Source organism: Tamandua tetradactyla, chromosome 3 (genome assembly GCF_023851605.1).
Source record: "Tamandua tetradactyla isolate mTamTet1 chromosome 3, mTamTet1.pri, whole genome shotgun sequence".
In the NCBI taxonomy this organism is placed as follows: Eukaryota; Metazoa; Chordata; class Mammalia; order Pilosa; family Myrmecophagidae; genus Tamandua; species Tamandua tetradactyla.
The window spans coordinates 23,769,330-23,781,674 of NC_135329.1; the positions used below are offsets into that span (position 1 = coordinate 23,769,330).

General features: G+C 38.2%; 1 protein-coding gene across 1 annotated transcript in view; it reads right to left on the minus strand.

Annotated features, from left to right (window-relative positions):
• Nucleotides 1-1,429: 1,429 nt before the first annotated feature.
• The window catches only part of LOC143677141 (tumor necrosis factor receptor superfamily member 10A-like), a 69,571-nt gene continuing 58,655 nt past the window's right edge, over nucleotides 1,430-12,345 (minus strand). Inside the window, exon 12 of the mRNA XM_077152780.1 lies at nucleotides 1,430-1,825. Within this exon, the coding sequence (XP_077008895.1) occupies nucleotides 1,773-1,825 (53 nt within the window). The 3' untranslated portion in view covers nucleotides 1,430-1,772. The remainder of the gene's footprint in view (nucleotides 1,826-12,345) is intronic.

Consider the following 12,345-nt stretch of genomic DNA (forward strand, 5'->3'; position numbering starts at 1 on the left):
TGTAAGGGAGAATTAGAACACAGCCAGTGTAATCCTAGAATGTTGTTTTTTCCCCTCTTCCCCCTTTTTATTTCTTCTTGTTTTCATGGTCTACTGCCATCCAGGTAACCAATTATAAACAACCTAATAAGGACATTTCCATATTTCTTTCCATGTTCATGTTATTTTACACAAAAATATAAAAGTAGAAAGATGCACATCATATAATATTAAGCAATAGTCAATTAAATGAATGCATAACATGAATGGATCTTAAGATATAATACTTTAAAATAAGTAACGAAAATGATATTTATTAATACATCCTAAATAAAATAGGTATAGAAATAATTTCTATTATGATGAAATATATACTAAAAAGAATAAGGTCCTAAAAATGACATAACTCCCTATTAATGTACACACATATAAATATACTGCATGTGAAATGATACGTATTTCTGGAATTTGCTTATCACACCCAACATTTCATAAAAATTACTTGAAGTCCACTGAAAGGTTTCAAGAACATTTCCAAAGCTGCATGATGTTGTATGGCAGCTCCTTCATGTACCTTTAATGTGAATTTGTCACTGTTTATAAGGCTGTACATTATAGGGAAATTTGGACATTCAGATACTCACAGAGGGAAGATGGCCATGTGAAGACTGAGGCAGAAATGGGAATGATGCAGCTTCAAGCAAAGGAATACTGTAGTTGTTCAAAGCTCTATGTACTCCATAAAAACATGTTCTTAAATTTAATCTATCATAGTGGGTATGGACCCATTGTAAATAGAACCTTTTGATGAGGCTACTTCAGTTAAGGTGTGAATCACTTCATTCAGGATGGGTCTTAATCCTACTAATGAAATCCTTTAAAGAGAATGAAATTGAGACAAAGTGAAAGAAAGCCATGGAAGCAAGAAGCTGAAATCGGTGAGACTCAGAAGAGAAGAGAGAGACCGACAGATGCCTCCATATGCCTTGCCATGTAGCAGAGGAGTCAAGGATTGCAGGCAGCTGTTCCTTAGGAAGAAAGCATCACCTTTATGATGCTTTGTTTTGGACACTTTCTTGGCTTCAAAACTGTAAGCTAATAAATTCCCATTGTTTAAGCGGAACCAAATCACGGTATTCACTTTAAGAAGCCCGGAAAATTAAAACAAATACCTAGGATGACCAACAACCACCAGAAGGAGGTAAGATGCCTGAAAAGATTCCTCTGTAGAAGTCCAGAGGGAGTGTGGCCTTGCCAACATCTTTATTTCAGACCTCTGGAATCCAGAAATGTGAGAGAATAAATTTCTGTTTTTTTTTAAGCTACCCATTTGGTGGTTAAATATTATGGCACCAACAGGAAACTAATATACTTAGTGGGATTCAGCTGTCTTTTTCTTCATTAAGCTCTCCTCAGATTGCTTCAAGTTTATTAGATTCTAGAGGTTCAAAAAAGTTGATTCTACCCATTTTTTTGCTAGTATAATGGTTGTTTCAATGGAAGGACCAACTGTCTGAGTGGCCTACTCCACCATTTTCCGTAACAATACTCTGCTCTTATTCTTGATAGATATAAATTCCAGAGCTGAAAAGGCAGTTCTGAATTGTCTCCTTTGCATTTATTTCTCCCAGCATCTCCAAGGCACCCAGCAGCTTGTTGACTGAGGCATTCTGCCCCATTTTGTTGAGCCATTTGACCAGCATTTCATATGGCACCTCTTCAGGACCTATTGCATGATCCACGGCCACTTCTATTTAGTTTTCTGTGAGGTTCATCAGCCACATGACCAATTTCTAGAAGTCAGAGGGCACTAAGTTCAGGAAGTAATGGAAGTATAATTTCAGATCTGTGTGAGGGAAAACACAAAGGCATTAGATGAGTTGGGACAAGATTCACAAAGGGAAGAAAGCCCTAAATCACACCTGGAGCCAAAGGTCATGAGTGACTTCCCTATAATAGCAATTCTGTGGCCCAAATGTCTCCTTCCTGTTTCCCCATCAAAAGATAGTTCGTGAGGAAAGGCAGGGCAAGATGGCGGCTAGTGAGGTGTGGAATTTAGTTCATCCTCCATAGCAGCTAGTAAATAGCCAGGAACAGTACAGAACAACTGCTGGGGCCACATCAGTGACTTGACACATAGTATGCCAGTCTGGACAAGCTGTGATCCCATGTAGAACTGTTAAGTCCCGGATGTTGCGGAGGCTGGTTGCCCCACCACCACCCATAGGGAGGGCAGTCTGGTTCCCCGAGGGGATAGGAAACAGACTTTACTAGCAGCAAAGGTTTATCTCAACCAAGCTCCAATTGCAGAATTAATTAATAAACTTTGCCTACTGTAAATAAGCCCCTAGCTCAGATAAACTTGGATTAAGAGATAAAGGTACTAGAAGTTTTTGCCTCAGCAGAGAGGGGTGGGGTTGATAAGAAAAAACAAAACAAAACAGGGGCTTTTTGAATCAGCATAAAATACTTGAAAAGAGCTGGACCCCCAAAAAAGGGAACACATAAAGCTTGGAGATACACAGACCCACATACCAACTTAAGCTTTTGATTGACAAAATCCTAGGAGCAGGGGTCTTGCTTTTTTCCTCTCCCCCCCCCCCACCGCTTTGTCTCTACTACTTAACAGCTCATCAGATACAATGGCAAGGCTTCTCAGTCTCCAGCACTGCCCCAGGCAAGGGTGGAATTAAGCTTGTCTGAGAGACAGGTAACTAGTCAGGTGAAAGGAGTTAAATCTTTAAAAGCTGTACCTTCCCGAAGAGAAAGGTGGGGAATCCTTCCCTCAAGGAATTCAGGCCCCAGGAACTGGAAAACTAAAGCAATTAATGTCAACCTCCAGCCTCACCTCTATCTCAACCATGCCCCCAGCAGGGAGAGTCTGTTGAAGTTATAGGCACAACATCACTCTTCACTGGTGGGAAGCTGCAGGCAGACAAGCGCCCTATGCTAGGCAGGATGGGAAAAACTCAGGGTCAAGAGGCTTCTTAGGACTGTCTGTCAACCTGCTGGGTCTCACTGTCAGGGAAAACTGACGCAGGTGACTCTTTCCTCTTGAGAGGAGGCCAGTCTGGTCTGGGAAAATCTGACTGGGGTCTATAATGTCTGAGGGGATCCTCCTCCTCCTCAAAAAAAAGGCACCATATAGGCAGGGGAAGAAACTGAAAAACAAGAACTGAAAATTCTGATCAGTTAAACAAAACCTATGCTAGAGGTCTAGAACAAATTGAACTGAGTATAAAAGAACAGATAGAGAACAAAGCTATCCAGCAAGAAAAATTCCAGGTAAAAGAGTGAAAACAACCTCCAGAATAAACTAATTAAGGAAATCAAATGCCTAGATACCAGCAAAAAATAATGAATCATACTAGAAAAATAGAAGATATGGCCCAGGCAAAGGAACAAATCAACAATTCGAATGAAATACAGGAGTTGAAACAACTAATTCAGGATGTTTGAATAGACATGGAAAATCTCATAAAAAGTCAAATCAACAAGTTGAGGGAGGATATAAAGAAGGCATTGGGCAAACAAAAAGAAGAAATCAAAAGTTTGAAAAAACAAATTATGAAACCTATGGGAATGAAAGTCACAGTACAAGAAATAAAAAAAAAAGGACATCTACAAGGATAGATTTGAAGAGGCAGAAGAAAGAATTAATGAACTAGAGGATTGGACATTTGAAATCCAACACACAAAAGAAAATACAGGGGAAAGAATGGAAAAATATGAGCAGGGTCTCCGGGAATTGAATGATAACACGAAGTGCATGAATATACATGTTGTGAGCATCCCAGAAGGAGAAGAGAAGGTGAAAGAAGGAGAAAGACTAACAAGGAAATAATCACTGAAAATTTCCCATCTCTTATAAAAGACATAAAATTACAGATACAAGAAGTGCAGCATACCTCAAACAGAATAGATCCAAAATAGACATACTCCAAGACACTTACTAATTAGACTGTCAGATGTCAAAGAGAAAGAGAGAATTTTGAAAGCAGCAAGAGAAAAGCAATCCATCACATACAGGGAAGCCTAATAAGACTATGTGTGGATTTCTCAGCATAAACCATGGAGGCGAGAAGGCAGTGATATGATATATTTAAAATTCTGAAAGAGAAAAACTGCCAACCAAGAATTCTATATCCGGCAAAACTGTCCTTCAAAAATGAGGGGGAGATTAAAACATTTTCAGACAAACAATCACCCAGAGAATTTGTGACCAAGAGACCAGCTCTGCAAGAAATACTAAAGGGAGCATTACAGGCATATAAGAAAAGGCAGGAGAGAGAGCTGTGGAGAAGAGTGTAGAAATGAAGACTATTAGTAAAGATAGAAAAAGACAGAAAAAAATCTAGATATGACATAAAATCCAAAAAGCAAAAGGCAAAAAAAAAAAAAAAAAAATCCAAAAGGCAAAATGGTAGAAGAAAGTACTGCCTTTACAGTAGTAACACTAAATGTTAATGGATTAAACTCCCCAATTAAAAGATATACACTGGCAGAATGGATTAAAAGACAGGACCCATGTGTATGCTGTCTAGAGGAGACTCATTTTAGACCCCAAGGACAAGAATAGGCTGGAATGAAAGGTTGGGAAAAGATACTTCCTGCAAACAACACTCAGAAAAGAGCAGGGGAAGTTATACTATATCTTACAAATTAGGCTTCAAATGTAAAACAATTAAAAGAGACAAAGAAGGACACTATGTATTAATAAAAGGAACAATTCAACAGTAAAACATAGTCATAATTTTTTTTTTCAAATTTTTGACTTCAGGAATTTATTTATCTAATATTACTATAACTGCCTATAGCTTTTTAAAAACCATTTTTAGTTGTAAAATATAACACATATATACAAAGAAAAGAAAGAAAAAATCAATAATTTTCAAAGCACACTTCAACAAGCAGCTACAGAACAGTTTCCAGAGGTTGTCATGGGCTACCATGCTCTCAACTCAGATTTTTCTTTCTAGCTGCTCCAAAACACTGATGGCTTTATCAGAGTCATAATAATGGAATCTGTCCTTTTGTGTCTGACTTATTTTACTCAGCATTATGTCCTCAAGGTTCATCCATGTTGTCATATGTTTCAGGACATCATTTTGTCTAAATGCTGCATAATACTCCATCATATGTATATACCACATTTTGTTTATCCAGTCATCTGTTGATGGGCACCTGGATTGTTTCCATCTCTTGGCAATTGTGAATAGTGCCACTATGAACACCCATGAATGTCTATCCATGAATGTCCATTCACGTCACTGCCCTCAACTTTTCTGGGTATATACTTAGTATTGGTATTGCTGGGTCATAGGGCAACTCAATATTTAGTTTTTCTAAGTGTTCTAGTTTGCTAGCTGCAGGAATGCAATATACCAGAAATGGAATGGCTTTTAAAAAGGGGAATTTAATAAGTTGCTAGTTTACAGTTCTAAGGCCGAGAAAATGTTCCAGTTAAAGCAAGTCTATAGAAATGCCCAATCTAAGGCGTCCAGGAAAAGATACCTTGGTTCAAGAAGGCTGATGAAGTTCAGGGTCTCTCTCTCATCCAAGAGGGCACATGGTGAACACAGTCATGGTTTCTCTCTCAGCTCAGAGGGCACATGGTGAGCAAGGCATCATCTGCTAGCTTTCTCTCCTGGCTTCCTGTTTCATGAAGCTCCCTGGGAGGCATTTTTCTTCTTCATCTCCAAAGGTCACTGGCTTGTGGGCTCTCATGGCTATGTCATTCTTCTCTGGCTCTCTCTGAATCTCCATTCTCCAAAATGTTTCCTCTTTTATGGGACTCCAATAAACCAATCAAGACCCACCCAAATGGGTAGAGACATGTCATCACCTAATCCAATTTAACAACCACTCTTGACTAAATCACATCCTTCAGGGAAATGATCTGATTTACAGTTTCAAATATACAGTATTGAATAGGAATTATTCTACCTTTATGAAATGGGATTTTGATTAAACATGGCTTTTCTAGGGGGCATGCATCCTTTTAAACCAGCACACTGAGGAATCACCAAACTGATTTTCACAGTAGCTGGACCATTTTACATTCCCATCAGCAGTGAATAAATGTTCCAATTTCTCTGCATCCTCTCGTACATTTATAGTTTTCTGTTTGTTTATTAGCAGCCATTCTTATAGACATGAGGTGATATCTCATTGTTGTATTAATTTGCATTTCACTTATAGCCAATGAAGATGAGCAGCTTTTCATGTTCTTTTTAACCATCTGCACTTGCTCTTCAGAAAAGTACGTATTCATTTCCTGTGCCCATTTAATAATTGGATTGTTTGTTCTTTTGTTGGTGAGCTGTATAATTTCTTTATGTACACAGGATATCAAGCCTTTATATAATATGTGGTTTCCAAATAGTTTCTCCCATTGAGTTGGCTGCCTCTTCACCTTTTTGACAAAATCCTTTGAGGCACAGAAGTTCTTGATCTTAAGGAGTTCCCATTTGTCTATTTTTTCTTTCACAGCTTGTGCTTTAGCTATAAAGTTTAAGAAGCTACCTCCTGTTACTAGATCTTGAAGATGTTTCCCTACATTTTTCTCAAGAAGTTTTATGGTACTGGCTCTTACATTTTATCCATTTTGAATTATTTTTTGTATAAGGTGTAAGGTAGGGGTCCTCTTTCATTCTTTTGACTATGGAATTCCAGTTCCCCCATGACCAATTATTGAAAAGACTATTGTGCTCCAATTCAGTGGGTTTTGAGACCTTATTGAAAATAAACATCCATATATTTGGGTGTCAATCTTTAGGCATTCTCAATTCTATTCCACTGGTCAGTTCTTCTGTCTTCGTGCCAATACCATGCTGTTTTGAACACTGTGGTTTTATAGTAAGCTTTAAAGTCAGGAAGTGATAGATCTTCCAGTTTGCTCTTCTCTTTTAGGATACCTTTAGCTATTCTAGGTCTCTTTCTCTTCCATATGAATTTGATAACTAACTTTTCCAAGTCTTCAAACTAAGTTGTTGCAATTTTTATTGCATTGAATCTGTAGATCAGTTTGGGTATGACTGACATCTTGATGATGTTCAACCTTCCTATCCATGAGTATGGAACATTTTCCCATCTATTTGGGTCATTTTTTTCCATTTCTTTTAGCAATTTTTCATAATTTTCAGTGTATAAGTCCTTGACATTCCTGTTTAGGCTTATTCCTAGGTACTTAATTCTTCTGGTCGTTATTCTGAATGGGATTTTTCCTTAGTTGTCACCTCAGATAGGTCATTGCATGTGTAGAAACGTTACTGATTTTTGTACATTATTCTTGTTTCCTGCCACTTTGCTGAATTTTTTTATTAGCTCAAGTAATTTTACTGTGGATTTCTCAGGATTTTCTAAGTACAGGATCATGTCATCTGCAAATAATGAAAGCTGTACTTCTTCCCTTCCTATTTGGACACCTTTTATTCTCCTATCTAATTGCTCCAGCTAGTACGTCTAATACAGTGTTGAATAATAGTGACAATGGGCTTCCTTGTTTCATCCCTGATCTCTAGGGTAATACTTTCAGTTTTTCACCATTAATTGTGATGCTGGCTATGAGTTTTTTCATATATGCCCTTTATGATATTGAGAAAGTTTCCTTCAATGCCTAACTTTTAAAGTGTTTTTATTAGGAAAGGATGCTGGACTTTGTCAAATGCTTTTTCAGCATCAATCGATATGATTGTGTGATTTTTCCCTTTCAATTTGTTAATGTGCTGTATTATGCTGATTGATTTTCTTATGTTGAACAACCCTTGGATTCCTGATATGAATCCCACTTGATCATGATGTATAATTCTTTTAATGTGGCTTTGGATATGATTTGCCAGTATTTTGTTAAGAATTTTCTATGTTCATTAGGGAGTTTGGTCTGTAGTATTCTTTTCTTGTATCGTCTTTATCTGATTTTGGTATTAGAAGGATGTTAGCTTCATAAAGTGAGTTAAGTAGTGTTCCTTTTTCTTCAATTTTTTGGGAGAGTTTGAGCTGGATTGGTGTCGGTTCCTTTTGAAAACTTTGATAACATTATCCTGTGAAGCCATCAGGTCCTGGGCTTTTTTTCTGTGGGAAGATTTTTGATGACTGATTAGATCTCTTTACTTGTAATTGGTTTGTTGAGAGCTTCTATTTCTTGTCCAGTCAGTATAGGTAATTTGTGCTTTGCTACGAATTTGCCCATTTCACCTAAGTTATCTAGTTTGTTGGTGTGGTAGTTAGATTCAGTTGTCAACTTGGCCAGGTGAATGTACCTAGCTTTGTTGCTGCAGAGATGAACCAATGGTACGTGAACCTCATCTGTTGCTAATTACATCTGCAGTTGGCTAGGAGGCGTGCCTGCTGCAATGGAATGATGTTTGACTTAATTGGCTGGTGCTTAAATGAGAGAGCACAACGTAGCACAGCCTAAGCAGCTCAGCATTCTTCATCTCAGCACTCACAGCTGAGCCCAGGTCCTTGGAGAAATCACCCCAGGGAACATTGCTGGAACCTGGAGGCCTGGAGAGAAGGCCAGCAGAGACCATCCTGTGCCTCCCCATGTAAAAAAGAACCTCAGTGGAAAGTTAACTGCCTTTGCTCTGAAGAACTAACAAAATAAATCCCCTTTTGTTAAAAGCCAAACCATCTCTGGTGTGTTGCATCTGGCAGCTAGCAAACTAGAACAGATTTGGTATCGGAGAGTGGGGTGCTGCTGCAGTTTGCAAATGCCGGATATGTTGGAATGATGTTTTGGATGACTAAAGGGAAGATTTTGGAGGAACCGTGAAGAGAATGATTGAGAAGTCCTGGAGTGCTTGAAGAGACTGGTGGTGTAAATGGAACCACTGCCAATCTTGACAAAGGAGGACACAAAGGGGAAAAAATTGGAGTTTTCAGAGTGAGAACCATGGAAGCTTGGGTCTGAAGCCAAGAAACCTCGGCCAGAAGAATGGACCCACCCTTATACATGGAGAGGGCGAGTTTACCCTCAAGGGCAAGGATGAGTCTCCCCTCTTATTGCAGTGGAAGAGTTGTGCAGCCTCAGGCCTTGGAAAAGGTGTAGCATGCTCCTTGGGGGAATGGGAGAGCCTGGCTGCCACCACATGGAGGAGTTAAGCATGTGTCCCAGAAATGGCAGAGAGCCCAGGGGTGGCCCTGATGCCTGGAGAGAGTGGAGCCGAGAGGTGCACTCCTCAATGTTTCCCGAGGTTGATTTGGAAAGAAGCGGGCCACTGCATAGGCCCTCCGAAAGGGTGGGACTGCCACTTTCTAAAGCCGAAGGATGAATGACTTTCAGACTTCAAAATTCAATGGTGTTTGCCCTGCAGGTTTTACATCTGTGTTCTTCCAATTTCTCCCTATGGAAATGAAAACCTATATCCTGTGAATATCCTCCTTTGCATCTTGGCACCAGACAACTTATTTTGAGATTCACTGGTCCACAGCAAGAAGAGACTGTTTTGCATCTGTTTAAGGTGATACTTGTAGTTGCTAAGTTGACAAGGGGTGGACATGTGGTAGTTAGATTCAGTTGTCAACTTGGCCAGGTGAATGTACCTACTTTTGTTGCTGAGGACATGAGCCAATGATACGTGAATCTCATCTGTTGCTAATTACATCTGCAGTTGGCTAGGAAGCGTGCCTGCTGCAATGAATGATGTTTGACTTAATTGGCTGGTGCTTAAATGAGAGAGCACAACGTAGCACAGCCTAAGCAGCTCGGCATTCCTCATTTCAGCACTCACAACTCAGCCCAGGCCCTTGGAGAAATCACCCCAGGGAACATTGTTGGAACCCAGAGGCCTGGAGAGAAGGCCAGCAGAGACCATCCTGTGCCTTCCCATGTGAAAAAGAACCTCAGTGGAAAGTTAACTGCCTTTCCTTTGAAGAACTAACAAAATAAATCCCCTTTTATTAAAAGCCAATCCATTTCTGGTGTGTTGCATTCCGGCAGCTAGCAAACTAGAACAGTTGGCATATAGTTCTTCATAATATCCTCTTATGATTTTCTTTTTATTTCTTCATGATCTGTGGTAACAACCCCCTCTCATTTCTGATTTCATTTATTTGTGTTCTCTCTCTTTTCCTCTTTGTTAGTCTAGCTAGGGAACCATCAATTTATTAACTTTCTCAAATAACCAACTTTCAGGGTTTTTTATTCTTTCTATTGTTTTATTATTCTCCAATTTGTTTATTTCTGTTTCAGTCTTTATTATTTATTAGTCTTCTATTATTATTAGTCTTCTTTTATTTGCTTTGGGGTTAATTTTCTGTTCTTTCTCAAATTTCTCCATGTGAGCACTTAACTCCTCAAGTTTTGCTCATTCTTGTTTTTTAATATAGGCATTGAGGGCAATAAATTTCCCTCTCAGCACTGTCTGTGCTGCATCCTATAAGTTTTGATATTTTGTATTCTCATTATCATTCTTCTCCAGATATTTACTGATTTCTCTAGTAATTTCTTCTTTGAACCACACTGATTATTTAAGAGTGTGTTGTTTAATTTCCATATATTTGTGAAAGCTCCAGCTCTCTGGTGATTATTAATTTCCAACTTTATTCTGCTGTGATCTGAGAAAGTGTTTTGAATAATTTCAATCTTGTTAAATTTACAGAGACTCCGTTTGTGTCCCAGTATATGATCTATCCTGGAGAATGTTCCGTGTGCACTAGAGGAGAATGTGTATCCTGGTGTTTTGGAATGTAATGATTTAAATATGTCCATTAAAACTAATTCATTTATTTTATTGTTTAGGTTCTCTATTTCCTTGTTGATCCTCTATTTAGTTATTCTATCTGTAGCGGAGAGTGGTATATTGAAGTCTCCCACTATTACTGTTGGTATGTCTATAGCTCCTTTCAGTTTTTCCAATATGTGCTTCATGTACTTTGGAGCCCCTTGATTGGGAGCATACAGATTTATATTCTTTCCTAGTGAATTGTCCCTTTTATTAATAAGTACTGTCCTTCTTTGTCTCTTATGATGTCTTTACATTTAAAGTCTATTTTGTCTGCTATTAGTATAACTACTCCTGCTTTCTTTTGGCTATAACTTGCATAGAAGATCTTTCTCCATCCTTTTAATTTCAATCTGATGTGTCCTTGAGTCTAAGATGCATCTCTTGCAAACAGCATATAGATGGATTATGTTTTTTGGTCCATTTTGTCAGTCTGTATCTTTTAATTGATAAATTTAGTCCATTAACATTCAAAGTAGTTACTGTAAAAGCATTTCTTGATTCTACCATCCTGTCCTTTAGTTTTTATTTGTCATACCTGTATATTATTTTTCTTCTTTCTCTCTTTTCCTTTAAATTACCTTTACTCATATTCTTCAGTTCTGTGCCCTCCTCCAGGCCTCCCTCTCCTGTCTTTTTTTTTTATCAGCTGACAGGTGTCCCTTTAGTATTTCTTGTAGGGTTAGTCTCTTCTTGACCAGTTTTCTCAATCTTTCTTTATCTTTGAAGATTTTAACCTCTCCCTCAATTTTGAAGGATAACTTGGCTGGATAAAGAATTCTTGGTTGAAAGACTTTTTCATACAAGATCTTAAAAATATCATACCACTGCCTTCTTGCTTCTGTTGTGCCTTTTGAGTAGTCTGAAGTCAGTCTTATGTGTTTTCCCTTGTATGTGATAGATTGCTTTTCTTGTGCTGATTTCAGGACTTTCTTCTTCTCTTCAATACCTGAAGTCTGATTAGTATGTGTCTTGGAGTGGGCTTGTTCAGATTTATTCTATTTGGAGTTTATTGGGCCTATTTGATGTGCATATTCATATCTTTTATGGGAAGTTGGGAAGTTTTCTAAGTTTTCTGTGATTATATCTTCAACTGACTTTCCCAACTCTTTACTCTTCTCTTCTCCTTTTGGAACACTAATAATTCTTATATTTTTGTGCCTCTTGTCCATCATTTCCCTAAGATCAAGTTGAATTTTTTCCATCGTTTTTTCCCATTTGTTCTTTTGTGCACTCTAGTTCTAATGTTCTGTCTTCTAGTTCATTTATTCTTCCTTCTGCTTCTTCGAATCTGCTATCATGTGTCTCTAGTACATATTTTTATTTGGTCTACTGTATCTTCCATTTCTGTGATATCTGCCATTTTTCTATTTAACCTCCCAAATTCTTGTTTATGCTCTTCTAATTTCTTCCTAATATCCTTAATTTTTAAATAAATATCCTTGAGTAGTTGTGTCCCCTCTGGAATTTTGATTTGATTGTTTGGCTGGGCCATTTCTGCTTGGATCTTCACGTACTTTGTGATTTTCTGTTGTGTTCTGGACATTTGTTTATTTGATATGGTTATTTTGCAAGTTGGTTTCCTTCAGTCTTCTAAAGTTTTGTATCTGGCCAGTGCTGAATGATTCCTTTTTCACTT